Source organism: Perca fluviatilis, chromosome 11 (assembly GCF_010015445.1).
Source record: "Perca fluviatilis chromosome 11, GENO_Pfluv_1.0, whole genome shotgun sequence".
Taxonomy (NCBI): domain Eukaryota; kingdom Metazoa; phylum Chordata; class Actinopteri; order Perciformes; family Percidae; genus Perca; species Perca fluviatilis.
The window spans coordinates 1,740,890-1,764,146 of record NC_053122.1 but is presented as its reverse complement, the minus strand read 5'-3'; the positions used below and the strand labels follow the sequence as shown (position 1 = coordinate 1,764,146).

The 23,257-nt window shown below is 39.5% G+C and overlaps 1 protein-coding gene and 1 gene segment (V, D, J or C); both read left to right on the top strand.

The window, feature by feature from the left end:
* Position 1: 1 nt before the first annotated feature.
* Positions 2-7,526, top strand: LOC120568497 (the record flags this gene model as incomplete). The annotated part of the gene is made up of 5 exons (XM_039816057.1): positions 2-54; positions 1,423-1,669; positions 5,733-5,817; positions 7,039-7,128; positions 7,243-7,526. Coding segments are annotated over exons 1-5 (759 nt in total), but the record flags the coding sequence as incomplete, so codon positions are not given.
* A 12,781-nt stretch (positions 7,527-20,307) lies between these two features.
* Positions 20,308-20,847, top strand: LOC120567890 (the record flags this gene model as incomplete). The annotated part of the segment is given in 2 exon segments: positions 20,308-20,434; positions 20,522-20,847. Coding segments are annotated over 2 exon segments (372 nt in total), but the record flags the coding sequence as incomplete, so codon positions are not given.
* Positions 20,848-23,257: the final 2,410 nt, after the last annotated feature.

Genomic DNA, 23,257 nt, shown 5'->3' with positions numbered 1-23,257 from the left:
CATGTTGACAGCGTTGTCCATTACCACTGACACCTGCTTCACTGGTGGAATGTGGTAAGTGTCCGCGACTTGAGTGAGGCGTGCAGTTCCAGAGTGTTCTACGTGGTGCGGTAAACTGTGGTGCTGTTACAAAATAGCCTAAATTAAAGCATTTAAAGTTGGGGATAAAACATAGGCTAATTATATTTGGAATACAGTAATATATAACTGCTTATAAAGGAATAAATATCAAGGAGTAAATCAATGAAAATTTCTTTAGTGGTAAATAAAATAAATCCATGCGTGGGCCTCCAAACGCACAACCTACTCCTCTTGTGCCCCTTCCTCCTCCCCCCACTCCATCTCTGTCCACCCACTCCACCAGGAGCTCATCGCGCATTGCCAGTTCAACATCACGTCTCCTTAAGTCCTCTAATATTTTCTCATTTATGTCATCAACACATTCCATTCATGGAAATGTTGTGTAAAACACAACAAGCCATAAAGAATGCTGGGACTTTTTGAGGACTGTGCTGTAAAGTGCCTCCTGACCTTTCCAAACACCTGAAGCGCATTTTCAGTAATATTTTTCTTTGTAATTATGTATGGTTTGCAAAAATGGGAAGTGCTGAGTCTGTGTAGATAAAGTACAGAAGCAAAGTGTATGCGTGTTGTGCACACGCTACATTATATATACATATACATTATGGCCAAACATGTGCCCCTAAAATAGCATCTGAATAATGTGCCACTGACTTTAGACTAGCACCACTGACTTTAGACCAGGTTTGTCCTGGTCTGTGCCAGAATTGTTTTCTGAAACTGCAAAATAGCACCAGGGAACGTTTGCGCCTGAACACGCCTCCTCTTTTCGCTGGACCGCCCCCGGGAGCGCAAATACATTCCCTAATTTACCGACGTGCGTCTGTGGAGGGAAAAGTCCGCTGTGCATCGGGTGCAAAATAGGAATATACACGCGTCAGTGTACAAAGTCAATTGCGCTGAGTGCAAGATAGGGCCCTTAAACTCTGTACAAAATCGTTTGGAGCAGAGACAACACAATACTCCACAACGTCCACCAGAGGGAGTCACACACTGTTAAACGTCAATATTTTTCATGATTTAGTCAAGAATCACTTTAGAGAGAGAGTCAGGGAGGAGCTAAGTTGTTACTAAACTATAGAAGAGAGAGGAACTTCTACATTCAACAGAAATCAATACACAAACCATCAACATTACCTTTATTCAACATGCTGTCACTGCAGCATTGTGTGTTTTCTCTGATGTTTCTCTCTATTCTATCAGGTATGTTAGATTATGCAGGATGAACAAGTTTTATTCTAATAACATCTAAATGTGAATCATTTATTATGTATTTTACAACATGAAATAACAGTTATCTCTTCCTTTAGGTATCAGCTGTGAAGAACTCACTCCAGCTGAGAAAGAAAAGAACAGTTTAGAAGGCAGCTCTGTTACTCTGTCCTACAGATATTCATCTGCTAATTATTTATTCTGGTACCGACAATATCCAGGAAAACCGCCAGAGTTCATCATTTCCCACTCTGCATCAGGAATAGTAGGAATCAACAATAACGTAATTCCTGGACTGAAGATTAAAATGGAGGACAAACAAATCCATATGACCATCCCCTCAGCTAAGCTGTCTGACTCTGCTGTGTACTACTGTGCTCTGCAGCCCACAGTGACAGGAAACACCAAAACTCTGTACAAAAACCTTTGGAGCAAAGACAACACAATACTCCACAACGTCCACTAGAGGGAGTCACACACTGTTAAACTTCAATATGATGAGTCTAGAATCACTTTACCCTAGTAGAGTAACTGTGAGAAGTGAAATACAGAGTTACGAGGAGACGGAGAGACTCAGGGAGGAGCTGAGCTGTTACTGAACTATAGAAGAGAGAGGAACTTCTATATTCAACAGAGATCAATACACAAACCATCAACATTACCTTTATTCAACATGCTGTCACTGCAGCATTGTGTGTTTTCTATGCTGTTCCTTTCCATCCTCACAGGTATAGGTTAGAATATGCAGCTTGAAAAAATGTAATTCTGATAACATCTGATTGTGAATAAGTCTTTTACAACATTATATAAAAGTTATCTCTTCCTTTAGGTGTCAGCTGTGAAGAACTCAAACCAGTGAAAAATGAAGTGAACAGCTTGGAAGGCAGCTCTGTTACTCTGTCCTACAGATACTCCAAACAAGCAACTGGTAATGATGAGTTTTACTGGCATCGACAATATCCAGGAAAACCACCAGAGTTCATCATATTCATCTCAGGGATGAACTTTACAAAAAAAGCTGAATCTCTGACATTGGACACAAGGTTCTCTACTAAACTGTCTGATGAAAAGCATCGTGTGGATCTTCAGATCTCCTCTGCTGCAGTGACAGACTCTGCTCTGTACTACTGTGCTGTGAGGCCCACAGTGACAGCAAACCCACAGTCTCTGTACAAAAACACAAACTGACACACTGACAAGCTGCTGGAAGACTTTTTTCTACACTGCTGTACTGAACTTTGTACCTCCCCTAGATGGTGGCATTATCAAGTAGGCGGTGCACTACTTCTGCACTGTGTTCAACCATTCAGTCAAAAATAAGTGCTGCTGTGAAGAGAACAATTCTCAGACTGAATGTTGAACATCAGCTAGTTTCTCCTGTTGATTTAAACCTTGTTGTAGAGATGGAACATTGGCTGTGGATTATTCTTGCTGCTCTTTTCCTTGGTAAGATACTCAGAACAACATGGTTTTATTATTTTCTAAAGATTTATATAAACTGCAGTTCAGAGCAGAAATCTCTGAACAGTTGAGTTGTTTCTGTCCAGAGTAAAAATGTACGTTGACATTTGCTCTGTCTTCTCCTCCCAGCCTCATGAACAATGTTAGTCTAATGGCTTCATTTTCTCTACTTTTTTTCAGGAATAATAGCTGGAGACAAAATCTCTCCAGTAAACCCACATGAAGTCAGGAAAAGAGAAGGAGAATCTGTTACACTCTGATGTGAATATGAGACAACGTATAGTAATCCTTTACTTTACTGGTACACACATCATTCTGACCTTCAGGCACTTCAGTTTATACTCAAGCAAGCGACCATAGTAGTATGGAATACATCCCAGATAAGCAATATATCCAAAACAACAGTGAAAACAACTGAACTGACCATAAAGAGACTAACCCTGGCAGAACAGGTCTTTACTACTGTGCTCTAGAAACACAGTGATACAAAGTGTAGAAGAGGCTGTACAAAACCCTGAACACAGATATCTGACTACTCTTCAAAGAGGAGGGAAGTGGTATTCAAACCACAGCTTCATATCAGATGGATTCTGATTATTCCAGTTTTATCAGAGTCCCTGTGGTTACAGCTGCTAATGTAACACTGTGGGAGGATCCACATGAGCAGCAAATCCACATCAATGACAAACCAACTGTATGATGGTTCAAACACAAGACATCATGACAACAAATAAATTGACTCTGACTTACCTACTAAATCCTCTTCATACCCTGTGGGCCATTAGGCCACAATGAGCTCCTTCTATTGTTCAACATGTTGATCTGCATCCTAAATAGATACTGAAACACTAATAAAACAGAAAACACTGGTAGGTTATATTCAACATCTTTGAATTTGACCTCAAACTGCTGCAGAGGACCAAAAGATCCTGAACTGTCACTTTACATTCTAGTAACATTCTGAAAAGAGCAAAAAACTTAACATGTTGAAACCATAGACTTTAAATATTAATGGAGAGAGCATTTTTGACGTCACCCATTGGTTTGTGCAGAGCTTCTCTGAGTCGTTGAGTTTCTCTATAGCCTACAATATGATACCTTTCTCACTATTACAATTTGTTTTTACACCCAGCCACAGTCTGGATCATTGGGGACAGCTGCGTGGGGCCAAGAGAGCAACAGAGACCATAGAGAACAACCTTGGTCTGAGTAAAGTTTACATCCAATGGTTCAGCGGGGTAGTCTGAGATGAAGAGCCTTTTCTTCTTCTTGAACCGGTCCCTACGAGGAAGACCCGCCACGGATGTCCTCCTTCTCTCTAACATAAATACACTTCAGAACAGTTTCTTCCTCCAAGTTTTGAGCCTGCTGTATATAAAATGTCTCATGGTATAGTTTGAAAGTTAATTTGCAAAACAAAACTTGTAGTTAATTGAAAATGCAGAAGCTGCTGTTTATCAGTGCAGGTTTGGTAACACTTTACTTGAAGGTATCTACATAAGAGTGACATGACACTGTTATGAACACATGAACTTTAACTCTAACCCTAACTCATTATGACAAAAACCGAATGACACTTAATAAAAGAAGCATAGTCATAAACGTTTATGACTTGTTTATAATATTTATGACATGTTTATGACATTGTCATGTCACTCTTATGTAGATCCCTTCAAGTAAAGTGTAACTGCAGGTTTATTGTAAATTCATTGTAACAGAAAAGAATGATGAACATTTAAAAATGGCATGTTAAAGAACTTATTCAACTACCAAAACTGTTATGATTCAATCTAATGTACATGAGGTTTACTACACTGACCTTTTTGAAGTCTGAAAAGAATAAAGCATACAAGGACATGCAGTGTCAATAACTAATAAATCTAAGTAAATAATATATTTTGTATGCCTAAAAGCTATTAATGCTTCTTGCGTTCAGCTCGACCTGGGCGCTGCAAAACTGCCAGGTTTTTTCCACTGATTTTATCGGCTCAAAGAACGGACGTATTCTCTCCTGTAGCCAATCATTGCTACGCGGTCCGTGTTGTTGCCAGATCTTGGAGATGCTCGGCTCAGCCAGTCACTCAGACCGCGTTTGCGTCATATCGTGTCCACACATCATCAGAAGCATTAAACGGCCATAATACATACTTCTAAAGTGGTGACACGAGTACACACACAATACATGTAACCTCTGAATACTGAGGACAGAATAATAAACTACTAAAAGTTGGCTTGTCCTTAAGCAGAAAAAGCTGAACTAATAAATCAAGTGAGAAGTTGGTCATATCCCCAATAGACTTCTATAGAAACCGACCTCCTTTTAGCAACTGCATGTCTAGCCCCGCTGGAATTCAGATAGAATGCAGGTTTAAGCTAGCCTGGATGCCAGCCAAACTTAGCCCCGCCCACAACATTCGAGGTCGGGAAGTTCACATTCACATTCTGACTAGAATCTGAGTATGACCATGTCAGGCTAGGTTTAAGCATTTGCAGCAGGTCATTAATTTTACAGTTTGTGGTTGAAATATTAATTCTCAGTTTACTTTCAATCTTTTTGTTGAGAAATATTCAAGGGGACGTAGCGGATTAACAACAGTTACCACCTTTTATACGTTCGGGAACAAAGTTAACCCGTACCATACGGTGGCCGAGACGGTTCAACACAAATACAAAAGCCACAACACAAACACAAAAGCTAAAACACAAATACAAAAGCTTAAACACAAATACAAAAGCTACAACGCAAAAGCCACAACACAAACGCAAAAGCCACATACGCTCACTTCTGTTGTCACTCGCTTATGTATTTGTCTTGTAGCTTTTGCGTTTGTGTTGTGGCTTTTGTGTATGTGTTGTATCTTTTGCGTTTGTGTTGGAGCTTTTGCATTTGTATTGGAGCTTTTGCGTTTGTGTTGTGGCTTTTGCGTTTGTGTTGTGGCTTTTGTGTATGTGTTGTATCTTTTGCGTTTGTGTTGTAGCTTTTGCGTTTGTATTGGAGCTTTTGCCTTTGTGTTGTGGCTTTTGTGTTTGTGTTGAACCGTCTTGGCCACCGTAGTACCAGCTGTAAAACATGAAACGAGTAAGCTGAAACTTTTAATGATGACAATGTACGAGAGAAGTCACACTAGGAAAGGAGAGACGCACAAAATGTGTTCAGTGTAAAGTTTGGGTAGGGGGAATAACCCAGGGCTGTGAATGAGCCCTGTCACTATGATGAGGTTACTCCTTCTGATCCACCAACTGAGGGCCCTTATCTTGCAACCGGCACAGCCACAATGTCCACCAGATGGAGTCACACACTGTTAAACTTCAATATTTTTCATGATTTAGTCTAGAATCACATCTTAGGAGTGTATCAGAGAGAAGAGAAAATAAAGAGCTACGAGGAGATGGAGAGACTCAGGGAGGAGCGGAGCTGTTACTGAAGAGAAGAGGAACTTCTATATTCAACAGAGTTCAACATTACCATTAATCAGCATGCTGTCACTGCAACATTGTTTGTTTTCTCTGATGTTTCTTTCCATTCTAACAGGTATATTAGATTATGCAGACTGAAAAAGTCTTATTCCAAAAACATCTGAATGTAAATCATGTATTAAGTCTAACAGAGTTATTTCTTCCTTTAGGAGTCAGCTGTGAATAACTCACTCCAGTAGAGAAAGAAGAGAACAGTTTAGAAGGCAGCTCTGTTACTCTGTCCTACAGATACTTGGAATTGTCAACTAGTAATTATTTCTTCTGGTACCGACAATTTCCAGGAAAACCACCAGAGTTCATCATCTCAAACACTGCATCAGGAGCAGAAGTAAACAACAAGAATGTAATCCCTGGATTGAAGATTAAAGTGGAGGACAAACAATTCCATATGAGCATCCCCTCAGCTAAGCTGTCTGACTCTGCTGTGTACTACTGTGCTCTGCAGCCCACAGTGACAGGAAACACCAAAACTCTGTACAAAAACCTTTGGAGCAAAGACAACACAATACTCCACAACATCCACCAGAGGGAGTCACACACTGACAAACTTTAAGACAATCACACAACAACTCCACCAAAGCCAGAAACATCCACCAAAGGTCTTCTTTCTCTTCACTGCTCTTTTATCTTTTTACTTTTCAGCAAAAGGTTATTCTCTGGCCCCGCCCACTGACGTTTAACTCAACCAATGAGATTGTTTCTGTCTCCAGAGCAGAAATGTTTGAGGAACTAAAAGCACAATCAGCTTGATGTTGAGAAGAAGGTCTGCACATCAGAGAGGCTGTTTAGTTTCTCATTCTACTTCAGTGGAAGAACATTGCTCATCTGCTCTGTTTGGCTTTAACAACTCCAAAAACATGTTGCTTTACCTGTTTTTACTTTTCTCTCCCTTTATAGGTGAGTGTTAGAACAGAGATCAAAGTCTCATATAACCTGCTGTATTAACCAGTTATTTCATAACTAGAAGTTTATCTTTTTAAGTTAATGACGTGAATAATACTCATTTTGCAGCCCTAGGTTCCATGAACAGCATACAGCCAGAGAGTACTGAAGAACATGTTGCAGAGGACAGAAACATCAACCTGACCTGTACATATGAGGGTGCTATCTTCAGTATCCAGTGGTACCGACAATACCAGAGATCCAGACCAGAGTTCCTGCTCTACATCACAGAGGGAGGATCAAGTCAGCTAACTAGTTCTGATTTCTCAGCTCACATTGACAAGTCAAAGAAACATGTTAAACTGGAGATCATCTCAGCTAAGGTGTCTGACTCTGCTGTGTACTACTGTGCTCTGCAGCCCACAGTGACAGGAAACACCAAAACTCTGTACAAAAACCTTTGGAGAAAAGAGAACACAATACTCCACAACATCCACCAGAGGGAGTCACACACTGATAAACTTCAATATTTTTCATGATGTATTCTAGAATCATTTTACGTAGAGACTCGGGGAGGTGCTGAGCTGTTACTGAACTACAGGAGAGAGAGAGGAACTTCTATATTTAACAGAGTTTAATACACAAACCATCAACATTACCTTTATTCAACATGCTGTCACTGCAGCATTGTGTGTTTTCTCTGATGTTTCTCTCCATTCTAACAGGTATGTTAAACTATGGAGCTTGAAAACGTTTATTCTAATCACATCTGTGTTAATGTTACTCATGTATTAAGTCTTTTACAACATGAAATAACAGTTATCTCTTCGTTTAGGTGTCAGTTTTGAAGAACTCACTCCAGTCCAGAAAGAAGAGAACAGTTTAGAAGGCAGCTCTGTTACTCTGCCATACAAATATTTGGAAATGTCATTGGGTGATTATTTCTTCTGGTACCGACAATATCCAGGAAAACCACCAGAGTTCATCATCTCAAACACTGCATCAGGAGCAGAAGTAAACAACAATAATGTAATCCCTGGACTGAAGATTAAAGTGGAGGACAAACAAATCCATATGAGCATCCCCTCAGCTAAGGTGTCTGACTCTGCTGTGTACTACTGTGCTCTGCAGCCCACAGTGACAGGAAACACCAAAACTCTGTACAAAAACCTTTGGAGCAAAGACAACACAATACTTTACAACATCCACCAGAGGGAGTCACACACTGTTAAACATCAAACCTTTTCATAATATAGTCTAGAATCAATTTACAGAGAGACTCAGGGAGGAGCTGAGCTGTTACTGAACTATAGAAGAGAGAGGAACTTCTATATTCAACAGAGATCAATACACAAACCATCAACATTACCTTTATTCAACATGCTGTCACTGCAGCATTTTGTGTTTACTCTGATGTTTCTCTCCATTCTAACAGGTACAGCTCAGGCCAAAAGTTTGGACACACCTTCTCATTCAATGTGTTTCTTCATTTTCATGACTATTTACATTGTAGATTCTCACTGAAGGCATCAAAACTATGAATGAACACATATGGAATTATGTACTTAACAAAAAAGTGTGAAATAACTGAAAACATGTCTTATATTTTAGATTCTTCAAAGTAGCCACCCTTTGCTTTTTTTGGTAACTCTGCAAACCCTTGGTGTTCTCTCAATGAACTTCATGAGGTAGTCACCTGAAATGGTTTTACCTTCACAGGTGTGCCTTGTCAGGGTTCATTAGTGGAATTATTTCCCTTATTAATAAAAAAGCAAAGGGTGGCTACTTTGAAGAATCTAAAATATAAGACATGTTTTCAGTTATTTCACACTTTTTTGTTAAGTACATAATTCCATATGTGTTCATTCATAGTTTTGTTGCCTTTAGTAAGAATCTACAATGTAAATAGTCATGAAAATAAAAAGGAAACGCATTCAATGAGAAGGTGTGTCCAAACTTTTGGCCTGTACGGTATGTTAGACTATACATCATGAACAAGTTTTATTCTAATAACATATGAATGTTAATCATTTATTATGTATTTTGCAACATAAACTAACAAGAGTTATGTATTCATTTAGGTGTCAGCTGTGAAGAACTCACTCCAGTCGAGAAAGAAGAGAAGAGAACAGTTTAGAAGGAAGCTCTGTTACTCTGTCCTACAGATACTCCAAACAAGCAACAGCTGGGTATCAATTATTCTGGTATTGACAATATCCAGGAAAACCACCAGAGTTCATTATCTTTCACTATGGAACGCAAAATCCAACAAACTCTGTCTCTTTCAGTGAGTGAGGACAAAACCAAAATTATTCTCCAGATCTCCTCTGCTGCAGTGACAGACTCTGCTCTGTACTACTGTGCTGTGAGGCCCACAGTGACAGCAAACCCACAGTCTCTGTACAAAAACACAAGCTGACACACTGACAAGCTGCTGGAAGACTTTCTTCTTCTTCACTCCTGTACTGAACACACTATTGTTGTATCTCTTTTTGGTGTTGTAGTTTATAGATGTCCCAAAGCAATCGTCTCACTACCGTCTCACTGCAGGCTGCTCATAGAGAATAATGTTATTTCTCCAGGTTGGAGGATGGCTTGTTTTGATGAAAATTAACTTGTAGCTCATTGTTTATGTTACTATGGTAGGAAATATGCATTGTTTGTGATTTAATGACATTTCTCTATAATTTTACATAGGTTTAAAAAACCGAGGGAACAGATTTTTATTCTGTGTGCACGGTTTAGTTTTTTATTTCGCAGCTGACCCCAGGGGGGCTCCGTATCAACAGAAGTGGCCATGCAGGAACTCATAGTGCACCTTTTAAAATAATCACACAACAACTCAACCAACATCAGAAACATCCAACGAAGGTCTTTCTCTTCACTGCTGTTTTATCTTTTTACCTTTCAGCAAAAGGTTATCATCTGGCCCCGCCCACTGATGTTTAACTCAACCAATGAGATTATTTCTGTCTCCAGAGTAGAAATGTTTGAGGAACTAAAAGCACAATCAGCTTGATGTTGAGAAGGGCTGCTAATCAGAGAGGCTGTTTAGTTTTTATTCTACTGCAGTGGAAGAACATTGCTCATCTGCTGTCTGTTTGGCTTTAACAACTCCAAAGACATGTTGCTTTACCTGTTTTTACTTTTCTCTCCCTTTATAGTTGAGTGTTAGAACAGAGATCAACGTCTCATATGACTTGCTGTATTAACCAGTAATTTCATAACTAGAATTATGTCTATAAAGTGTTTAACACACTGTTAAACTTTAAGACAATCACAAATTGTTTAGAGTTCCTCAACAGATGATAAAGAGGAAGGACCAATGATGTGAAGGCCCAGATCCATCAGAGTATCAATGCTCTTCCTCTCTCTCCTCCCCTCTCACTGCAGACATGAAACACTGGCTGACTAACATCCTGATTCTGACTCTCTGGCTAGGTAACTATTTAAACTACTGATTGTTTTTCTTTAGTCAATCATCTTTACTACTTAATCTCTTCCTCTGCATGTTCTCTTCTTCCACAGACATTGTACATTTGAGACAACTTATCTAAGTCCATCTTTATTCTGGTACAAACAACAAGTCAATGATTTCCCAAAGTACATGCTTAATAGGGCTGTCAACGAATATGCTAAATTCAAATATATATTCAAATAGTTTTTAAAAAACGAATTTCGAAGGTGAAAATTAATATTCAAATAAAGAAAAAGTGGAAAAAAAACACTTGCGGTAGCAGAGGCAGTCTGGCTGTCTGCTTTGCGAGTGGGCGCGCTAGACAAGAGTGGAAAGCGCAGACAAAGCAGACTGAAATATCGGTTTCTACATGTTTATGCCTGTACAACAGGTATGTGGGTATACTGATAAGTATTGACTAATTATCTGATCATTGAGGGTTTATTGTAGGCTAGCCTACTTACAGCAACGAGTGTAGCGTTAGTTAATCTGCGCCAGCGGAAGTAAATAATGTATAATCTGTAGCTATCGTTTCAAATCAGTTGCATGTGCTGCGTGAAGTAACACAAACACATCGGCTCTGCTGTGTGTGTGTGTGTGTGTGTGTGTGTGTGTGTGTGAGTGTGTGTGAGTGTGTTTAGCGTGGGCATCACTGTTCAGAATCCTGTCTATCTTCCATAATGCAACGCTTGTATCCAAATGAATTGTGTTGTTACGATGTGATTAGCTTCACTGCTGTTAGCCACCTCCACTGAGCCCCAGGGACTCGCTGTAACGTTAGAGCACTCTAAAGGGTGTCTGCCTTTCATTTGATCGGGTCTGCTTGCTACGTTGCCATCCTCTTGAACGACATTAAACACAACATATAGTTCATGAGTGGTTTCATCTGCCCTGTTTAACGTGTTGAAGCTCCCCGGCGGCGCAGTAGCGCTGCAGCTGGCCGCCGTGACCGCTGAGGGCTGCTTGAAGGTGCCATCCTCACGCTGCTGCTGCCGTAAAACTGGACACGGCAAAGTTAAGTTAACGTTAAGTTAACTTTAAGTGCCGCTGTGGCGACATCGGGTCCTCTTCCAGCATTGCTGGAGGAAAACAGGCATCTTGCATCGTCTTGTTTTTGTGTAGGTAATACATTGTCAAATATGTTTGAACTTAAATAGACTTCCTATACAAGTAGTTATGTCTCTTTGTACTAATTTGTCCTGTTATTGACGTAATGTGCGTCATTGACAAAATGCGCATGCATGTGCAACCAGATGTTCCAATAGTTTGAATATTCAGTGTTATTTCAGAGGCAATATTCGAACATCATGTTTGAGTAATTTTGACAGCCCTAATGCTTAAGCGTTTCTCAAACACAAAAGAGAATGCTCCAGAGTTCCAGATGGACAGATTTGATGCTACAATCAACAAGACATCAGTTCCTCTGAAGATCCAGAAGGTTCAGCTGTCTGACTCTGCAGCCCACAGTGACAAGAAACACCAAATCTCAGTACAAAAAACCTTTGGAGCAAAGACAACACAATACTCCATAATTTCTACACACTGTTAAATATTGAAAAGTATGTAATGATGATTGTCTAGATTATTTGTATAGGTGACAATAACAATAACAGAAATGAAGCACCAAATATGAAAGGAAAAGTGTTTTACTCAACAGTATGATAATGAGATGTTGTGGGATATTATGTTTATGACCATAATATCGTCATAACTGATGTAACAGCAAATCCCCTGACATCCAACAGCTCTATTTCAACTCTGGTTAGCATCACAGAATCAGGTTATAGTTTTGTTCTTATCGTTATAAAAGATGTTTCTCTTAAGGCTGATTTATTGTGGTGTGCCAGAGGGTTCAATCCTATGTCCCCTCATTCCTTGGATGATATTATTTCCGTTTTCCTGACAATCTGTAGTTCAACATTAAATTAAAGTCCAGTAATTGTGGCCACTGTTTTATATCATATAAAGTGTTTCTAAAAATGATTAAGCCTGGAATTGAGATTTAATTTTCCTCCCAAAATTCTGTGAATTAAACTTTACTAAGATATTTAGTGATGAAATTATGTTGTTTCAACTTCTTCATCCTTCTTGTGTTTGTAAACCCTGAAAATCTGATCCAAGCATTAAATCATTGCATTTAAGTTTATGTAATTCTTGTTTTAAAAGGATAATCAACAAAATGTTGCCACTGGTCTGTTAACCGGAGGAAGCATAACAGAGAGGTGAAGATACAGATCTAAGAGGAGATGGAGAGACTCAGGGAGGAGCTGAGCTGTTACTGTACTATAGAAGAGAGAGAAACTTCTATATTCAACAGAGTTCAATATCCACACCATCAACATTACCTTTATTAAATATGACGTCACTGCAGCATTGTGTGTTTTCTCTGATGTCTGTCGTTATTCTAACAGGTATGCAGTGGCGGTTTCTCTAGGAGGCCAAAGGAAGCCTGGCCTCCCCATAAAAATATAAAACATAATTTAAAATATAAAATACATTTTATTTGTAAATAAAATAAAATAAAATAATTTCACGATAAATCTTATAATTTAAAATATATTTGTATATTTTAAATTATGTTTTATACTTTTAACCATAGGAATTATAAATTTACAGTTGTGTCTTTTACTGATTTTGTAATTTCCCTTATCAAAACATTCCATTATTATTTTCTTCTATAGCTGGTAGAGCGAAACAGTGCCCCACTGTCACTGCATTCGTGGTGCAGTCCTGTCTGTACTCTGTCTAGTGACCAGTAAAATGCGACGAACGCTCAAAGGAAGCCAGCTTTTCCTGGCATCCCTTAGAGAAAAAATAAATATTTTCAGCCAATCAGATTGAGGCTAAGTTTGACCGAGCTCGACATTGCGACATAGCTTGACGCCACCCCCATTGCAAGAATTTATTAAATACAGACAGACTCTGATTACTAGAGCTGTTGTAAACAGGGACTGTGAGGTTTCTTTTAGAAAAACTTCTTTTAGCCATAATGCACTATCTATTAAAGGCAGTGCATTATGGAACACACTACCCCCAACTATAATGGAATGTCCCACTCTGGCCACCTTTAAAAGCCAGGTAAAGGTGTGGCGTAGAGCTAACCAAACGTGCAATCACCTCTGACTACATGCTGTACCTTATTAGCCCAGTAGAGTGTGCTAATGAATTGCATCTTTGTCGTAGCACTTACTAATAAATTGTCTTGTTTGTTTTTCTTTCATTTCATTTTTTCCCTGCCTTATATAACAAATGTTATTACTGTATATATTTTGTCTTAGAGCTAACCAAGCGTGGGTCATCTGTACTTGTATGCTGTACTATATTAGCTCAGTAGAGCATATGTATGTTGTGTCTCTGTTTTAACATTTACTAATGATTTGTCCTGTTTTCTTTTATTTCATCCTGTTTTACATAGCAAATGTTACTACTGTATATCTTTTGTCCTTTTATTGTAATTTCTACCTGCCAAATGGACTACATATGGAAATTAGCCCTTGGGCTACAATCTGGCACTTTTACGTGTACTGCTGTTCATCAAATGTGAATGATCAAATGGAATGCTCAATTCATCGTAATTAAAAAAAAACAGGGAAGCCAGGTTGAACCTGGCTTCTCTCCAATCACATGCCTCAGACAGATGTAACTATGGTAACAGTACGCTACTACGCAGCGGTGCCGGCCGGCGTCAGCTGAGCTAAGTCAGTTAACAGCAAGTTTACACAATGGATGGCGATCTTGAGTTTCTTGTTAAAAATGACTACACTAAACTTGCTTTTGAGCTACAACTGAAAGTTAAACAAACCAGTAGGCCTACACCGAAGCTGGATTTAACTCACGGGAGAGTAAAGGGAAAAGTGCGATCTTTTTGTGATAGGAACTATGCCAAAACTGAATGGCTAACAGGAAGCGTTAAATTAAAACGGCTTTTCTGCTGGCCTTGCCTCTAGTTTGACCGGTCAAGCTGCAGCAGCTCTTTGAACAACCCATGGAGCCAAGCCGGATTTGCTGATCTTGCAAACCTCTCACGGGCCATAGAGAGGCATTCAAAATCACAGAGTCACATAACATCTGAACTCAAACTCAAACTTTTTGGACGAGTGAGGATAAATGAAGCACTGGATCAAGCGGCTGTAATAAGTGCGTCAAGGCATAATCAACAGGTGGATAAGAATGGTGCCATTCTGAAGAGACTGATTTCTGACCTCTCCAGCACACACGCTCTCCTTTTCCATGTGAAAGACATTTGATTTGTCATGTATTGCTTTCTATGAATGTGTGCGAACCAATGAAATCAAATAAAAAATCGTGACAAAAGCATTTCGTTTTTACATGCGGGTGAGAGAAGGGCGACATTCATTTATAATTAAACATTACAGTTGGTGCTAAGTGGAGCGTCTGTCATAGTGTGAATGGTTAGGTCAGTTGCATTGATTCTTAATTTCCCACGAAGCTGATTGTGGTTATGTGTCAGTTAAACTTTACATCTCCAATCCTATCTGTCCACGAGGAGTGGCACTGTCCTAAGTTGAAAGACTACGGCTTTATTATCGAGTAAATAGGCGTGTGTGTTCGTGTTGGCCGCTGTCCATTTCCTAAGGTTCTGAAATTAAAGGGCGTTCGCCCATGGACCCACAGAGGAAAACATAAATCGGTGCCTATGTAAGGCAATATGATCTCCATACTAAGCTCACTGGCTTCCTCAGTAAAATTTGCCACGCACCGCCACTGCAGGTATGTTAGATTCTGCATACAGGAAAACTGGAATTGCAATATTTTCTTAATCTGTTGAATCAATGAGTTTTATAAAATGCTATGAGAAATTATCTCCTTTAGGTGTCAGCTGTCAAGAACTAACTCCAGATGAAACAGAAGAAAACCGTTTAGAAGGCAGCTCTGTTACTCTGTCCTACAGATACTCCAAACAAGCGACTGGTGATGATTATTTCTTCTGGTATCGACAATATCCAGGAAAACAACCAGAGTTCATCATATTCATCTCAGGGATGAACATTACAAAAAAGCAGAATCTCTGACATTGGACACAAGGTTCTCTACGAAACTGTCTGAAGAAAAGTATTGTGTGGATCTTCAGATCTCCTCTGCTGCAGTGACAGACTCTGCTCTGTACTACTGTGCTGTGAGGCCCACAGTGACAGCAAACCCACAGTCTTTGTACAAAAACACAAGCTGACACACTGACAAGCTGCTGGAAGCCTTTTTTCTACACTTTGTACCTCCACTAGAGGTATCAAGTAGGAGGTGCACTAGTATTTTCTAAAGATTTAAATAAACTGCAGTTCAGAGCTGAAATCTCTGAACAGTTGAGCTCTTTCTGTCCAGAGTAACAATATACAGTTGACATTTTCCACTGTCTTCTCCTCTCAGTCTAATGGCTTCATTTTCTCTACTTTTTTCAGGAATAATAGCTGGAGACAAAATCTCTCCTGTAGGGAATGAAGTCAGTGAAAGAGAAGGAGAATCTGTCACACTTGAATGTGAATATGAGACAACGGATCGTAGTCCTTTACTTCACTGGTACAGACATCATTCAGACCTTCAGGAACCTCTGTTTATACTCTAAAAAAGATTTCCCAAGCTTTAAACATCCCAAGGAGCACTGTGCAAGCGATAATATTGAAATGGAAGGAGTAGCAGACCACTGCAAATCTACGAAGACCCGGCCGTCCCTCTAAACTTTCAGCTCATACAAGGAGAAGACTGATCAGAGATGCAGCCAAGAGGCCCATGATCACTCTGGATGAACTGCAGAGATCTACAGCTGAGGTGGGAGACTCTGTCCATAGGACAACAATCAGTCATATACTGCACAAATCTGGCCTTTATGGAAGAGTGGCAAGAAGAAAGCCATTTCTTAAAGATATCCATAAGAGTGTTGCACACCAAACATGTGGAAGAAGGTGCTCTGGTCAGATGAAACCAAAATCGAACTTTTTGGCAACAATGCAAAACGTTATGTTTGGCGTAAAAGCAACACCGCTCATCACCCTGAACACACCATCCCCACTATCAAACATGGTGGTGGCAGCATCATGGTTTGGGCCTGCTTTTCTTCAGCAGGGACAGGGAAGATGGTTAGAATTGATGGGAAGATGGATGGAGCCAAATACAGGACCATTCTGGAAGAAAACCTGATGGAGTCTGCAAAAGACCTGAGACTGGGACGGAGATTTGTCTTCCAACAAGACAATGATCCAAAACAAAGCAAAATCTACAATTGAATGGTTCACAAATAAACATATCCAGGTGTTAGATTGGCCAAGTCAAAGTCCAGACCTGAATCCAATCGAGAATCTGTGGAAAGAACTGAAAACTGCTGTTCACAAACGCTCTCCATCCAACCTCACTGAGCTCGAGCTGTTTTGCAAGGAGGAATGGGCAAAAATTTCAGTCTCTCGATGTGCAAAACTGATGGAGACCTACCCCATGCGACTTAGAGCTGTAATCGCAGCAAAAGGTGGCGCTACAAAGTATTAACTTAAGGGGGCTGAATAATTTAATTTTGCACGCCCAATTTTTCAGTTTTTATTTGTTAAAAAAGTTTGAAATATCCAATAAATTTTGTTCCACTTCATGATTGTGTCCCACTTGTTGATTCTTCACAAAAATACAGTTTTATATCTTTATGTTTGAAACCTGAAATGTGGCCAAAGGTCAAAGTTCAAGGGGGACGAATACTTTCGCAAGGCACTGTATTACAGTGCAGTGGTGGCCTAAAGGTTAGAGAAGCGAGCTTGTGACCGGGAGGTCGTCGGTTCAATCCCCAGACTGACAGGATAAAATCTGGGTGGGGAAAGTGAAAGAACAGCGCTTGTCCCTCCCTCATTACCACCACTGAGGTGCCCTTGAGCAAGGCCCTTAACCCCAACTGCTCCAGTGGAGCTGCACAGTGGCCAGCAGATCAGACTGTGGTTGTACTGGGAAGCTTCCAGGGTATGAATGTGTAACTGTGTGAATGAGATCAGGGCGTTCCTGCAAAAGAGAGGCTGCCTCTCAGTGAACCTCCCCTGAATAAATAAAGGTTAAATAAAAAGTTTGAAACAATAATTAAAACTCCAGGGAACACCTCAAAGTCTGCAAAGGCCAGGAGACAGGGCAGAGACAGCAGACAAATTAAATGCGTGTTCCATGTTGTGGTTATATCACTTATTACAGTATATATTCTTTTATTTTCATAATTGCTTAATGTCAGAGTCAGTTCAGGACCCACTAGAACATGGGAACAAGTAAAAGTGAAGTACAAGAATTTTCTTCAAACTGGTAAGATTTTCTACTTCTACTGTTTAGTCTCTTTTACACAAACATTTTAAATTATGTGTTTGTCTGTTTATAACAGCAACCAAGAAAAAGGCGGAGCATAAAAAAACAGGTGGTGGTCCTGCACCCCCACATTATACCCCGGCAGAAGAGCTGGCCCTTGGGCTAAATGCGAACTGACCCATTGTGGAAGGCATCCCTGGGGGCAGTAACAGCAGCACCTTAATTATAGGTAAATAAGTTTGAAATCAACTTGCTACACTGTAAATAATTTGTTGCTGCATTAAATTAAGTATGTCTATGATCCAAATTGCTGGTAGTCATTTCAACAGATACATATTGAGTCAATTGCTGTGACTTGTGAAGGTGAAAACTGCATAACTTAATGTACAAATGTTTTGCAATATGTTATTGATCATATTTTTTCCTAGTGTAGTTCATTGTAATGCCATTGTGTTCTCCTCTTTTGTGTAGTTTTACATAATACACCAACACTTTTACCTGTTCCCAAGGAAGTGGTGGCTGAAATATGTGCAGTAAGTGGACTTTTTCTAACTTTACATCAAAAGGAAAGAGTGCAACACTTTGTAATACCCATTTTTATTTTGCACAGGACAGTGAAGAAACCCTCTCAGATGACTGTCCTTTGGAGGAAGTACTTGTACGTGCATAAATAACTTAATTTTATTCTAGTTGCGTGCATATTATTTCTGACTGCAATATGAGTTGCAGGAGGAAACGCCTACAGACACACAGCACAAAGTGATACAGAGGTGGGCAGTCTACTTTTCCTTTTTATTTCTGTTGCATGAGGCTTGTATTAATTTTTCTTTTTTCTGAATGGCACAGGGTGATATCCGTACCCTATGTAAACGGAATCTTCAACAGAAAATTTTGTATTTTGACCTTAAAAAACTAAAATTAAGGGGAGAAATAGAACTTGACATCTTAATGACTGGCACTATAGATTGAGTTGCTTCAAAAGGAACTTCAGAGTAAGTGCTAAAACACTAATTTTCACAAAGAGTACTATTGCTAACCTTGGATAACAATATATCTTACTGCAGGCAAAAGATGACCATCACTGGCTTATCAAGACAAAAAATAATTGAAATAAAACTCAATAAACTAAGCATGTTGTCTTGTCTTCTATTATTCATTTAATGAAGGTTTAAAAAACCCCATAAAAAATCAAAAATGGTGTTCCACAATTCTGTCCCATGCAGCTCTGCCACTAGATTGGTCCAAGTGCACTGGCTGGAGGTCATGATCAGGCTGCACCTCCACCACAGGGGCCCTTTCTGATAGTGGCAATATTGTGGAGGATGGCACATGCAACAATAATGTCGCAGGCCCTGTCAGGTGCAACCCTCAGACCCTTCAGACACTGAAATCTTCCCTTTAGTTGCCCAAAGGTAATTTCAATGCGTGCCCTTGTCCTGGCTAGAGCTGTATTGAAACAGGTTTGTGGTCCAGGGTTTGGGTCAGGGAATGGCGTCATGAAGTACTGCCTGCAGGCATAGCCCCTGTCACCAAGCAGGATCCCGTCGTAAGCTCCTGGAAAAATGCAGTTTTGTTAGGCTCAGAATAAAATTATGTAATAAAGTGAGTTTGAAATAAAAAATTTTCCTTACCACGTTCAAATAATGTGCATAAACTCTCTGAAAATCCTGGAGTCATGCACAGAACCAGGCCATTTGGCTTCCACATTTGTGATGTGGAACATGGAGTCACACACCATCTAAAATATTGGTAATCAGTCAACTGCATACTTTTTGATTACATATATATATATATATATATATATATATATATATATATATATAATCTGGAATATTAAGGATCGTAATAGCAATTTACCTTTATTCAACATGCTGTCACTGCAGCAATGTGTGTTTTCTCTTCTGTTTCTAGTTATTGTTAAAGGTTTGTTAGATTCTACGTTAAGGAAAAGTTTGACTCCACTGTTTTCTGAATGTAAAACATTTCACGAGGATTTTACAAAAAAAACCATTAAATTAAAGTTTTGTCTTCCTTTAGGTGTCAGCTGTGAAGAAAAGAACAGTTTAGAAGAGAGCTCTGGTACTCTGTCCTACAGATACTCCAAACAAGCAACTGGTGCTGATGAGTTTTACTGATATCGACAACATCCAGGAAAACCACCAGAGTTCATCATCTCTCATTTAGGATCAGGAAGAACATTGAAAAGTCCAATCCCTGGAATGACGATTGAAGTAGAGAACAAAATAATCCATATGAACATCTCCTCTGCTAAGGTGTCTGACTCTGCTGTGTACTACTGTGCTGTGAGGCCCACAGTGACAGGAAACACCAAAACTCTGGACAAAAACCTTTGGAGCAAAGACAACACAATACTCCACAACATCCACTAGAGGGAGTCACACACTGATAAACCTCAAGACAATCATAAATTGTTGAGAGATTTTCAACAGATGATAAAGAGGAAGGACCAATGATGTGAAGGCCCAGATCCATCAGAGTATCAATGCTCTTCCTCTCTCTCCTCCCCTCTCACTGCAGACATGAAACACTGGCTGACTAACATCCTGATTCTGACTCTCTGGCTAGGTAACTATTTAAACTACTGAGTGTTCTCCTTTAATCAATCATATTTATTAATTCATCTCTTCCTCTGCATGTTCTCATCTTCCCCAGAGTGTAAAGGAGAAGACAGAGTGATCCAGCCAACAGGAGATGTCATTACTACTGAAGGAGAGACAGTTACTCTTGACTGTACATTTGAGACCAGTGACACATATCCCTATTTGTTCTGGTACAAACAAGAAGTCAATGATTTCCCAAAGTACATGCTGAAGCGTTCCTCAAACACAAAAGACAATGATCCAGAGTTCCACATAGACAGATTTGATGCTACAATCAACAAGACATCAGTTCCTCTGAAGATCCAGAAGCTTCAGCTGTCTGACTCTGCTGTGTACTACTGTGCTGTGAGGCCCACAGTGACAGGAAACACCAAAACTCTGTACAAAAACCTTTGGAGCAAAGACAACACAATACTCCACAACATCCACCAGAGGGAGTCACACACTGTTAAACTTCTTCATGATGTAGGTTTGTTTGTAAGAAAAGTAACAAGGAGAAGTGAAAATACAGAGCTACGAAGAGACAGAGAGACTCAGAGAGGACCTAAACTGTTACTGAACTATAGAAGAGAGAGGAACTTCTATATTTAACAGAGTTCAACACACAATCTATCAACATTACCTTCATTCAACATGCTGTCACTGCAGCATTGTGTGTTTCCTGTGCTGTGTCTTTCCATTCTAACAGGTATGTTAGATTATGCAGCTTGAAAAAGTTTTATTCCAATAACATCTGAATGTAAATCATGTATTAAGTCTAACAGAGTTATCTCTTCCATTAGGAGTCAGCTGTGAAGAACTCACTCCAGTCGAGACAGAAAAGAACAGTTTAGAAGGCAGCTCTGTTACTCTGTCCTACAGATACTCCAAAGCAACTGGTAGTGATTATTTCTTCTGGTATCGACAATATCCAGGAAAACAACCAGAATTTCTCATCTCTCAATTTGGAACGCAAAATGCTGCAAACTCTCGATTGTCTGCTTCAGTGAGTGAGGGTAAAACCAAAATAGATCTGCAGATCTCTTTTGCTGAAATGTCTGACTCTGCTGTGTATTACTGTGCTGTGAGGCCCACAGTGACAGGAAACACCAAAACTCTGTACAAAAACCTTTGGAGCAAAGACAACACAATACTCCACAATGTCCACCAGAGGGAGTCACACACTGTTAAACTACAATATGATGTAGCCTGGAATACCTGTACCTAGTAGAGTAACAGAGAAGTGAAAATACAGAGCTTCGAGGAGACAGAGAGAGTCAGGGAGGAGCTGAGTTGTTACTGAACTATAGAAGAGAGAGGAACTTCTATATTCAACAGAGATCAATACACAAACCATCAACATTACCTTTATTCAACATGCTGTCATCGCAGCATTGTGTGTTTTCTCTGATGTTTCTCTCCATTCTAACAGGTATGTTAGACCATGCAGCCTGAAAACTTTTATTCTAATAACATATGAATGTGAATCATGTATTACGTTTTTTACAACATGAAATAACAGTTATCTCTTCCTTTAGGTGTCAGTTTTGAAGAACTCACTCCAGTCCAGAAAAAAGAGAACAGTTTGGAAGGCAGCTCTGTTATTCTGTCCTACAAATATTTGGAAATGTCATTGGGTGATTATTTCTTCTGGTATCGACAATATCCAGGAAAACCACCAGAGTTCATCATCTCCAACTCTGCTTTAGGAAAAGAAGTCAGCAACAATAATGTAATCCCTGGACTGGAGATTAAAGTGGAGGACAAACAAATCCTCATGAACATCCCCTCAGCTAAAGTGTCTGACTCTGCTGTGTACTACTGTGCTGTGAGGCCCACAGTGACAGGAAACACCAAAACTCTGTACAAAAACGTTTGGAGCAAAGACAACACAATACTCCACAATGTCCACCAGAGGGAGTCACACACTGCTTAACTTCAGTGTATTTTATGAGACAATCTGGATTCTTTTCACTCATGAAACACATTGGTCGACTGTTTTTCCAACCAGCTGAGATAGTTGTCAAAAGACTCCACACCAGACCTATTTAAATTACTGAACGTATCAGAGGGGTGTGTGTATGTGTGTGAGTTCAGTCTGCTCCAGTTTTCTCAGGGTGGCCTCCTGTAGCTTTGGGGTAAGTTTAAATTGTCACCTTACGTTGAAATGTTTTCAACTCAAGAAGACAACTCAATTTAATTTGCGTTGCCTGGAGCTAGTTAAATTGAATTTTTGTGCAATAGTACCACTTCATTCACTTTGCATTGAGTCTGAACACAACGTCCAAGTTGGATTGATGAAAAACTGACATCTTAAAATTATACAGCCGTCCAGCAATTGTTATTTACTAGCATGGCATTCAGTCATGTTGCTATATATATACACATATATATATATATATATATATATATATATATATATATACACATACAGTACCTCACAAAAGTGAGAACCTAGAGATTGGAATGGGTTACTTTCCATGAAATCATGTCTCAATGCAAATCAAACTAGCTATTAGGCTAACTGACATAAAACCATGCCAATCTCTAGGTATGGTGAAGGGTATGTGATGATGTGGGGGGACTATTTTAATTCCAAAGACCAAGGGAACTTTATCAGGATGCATAGTATCCTGGATCCATGAAATAACTGGCCTTTAAAAATAAAAATCTGCCTGCCTCTATGGGAATTTAACATAGGGGTGGACTGACTTTTGTTGCCAGCGGTTTAGACATTAATGGCTGTATGTTGAGTTATTTTGAGGGAAGTGCACATTTACACTGTTAAACAAGCTGTAAACTTAATACT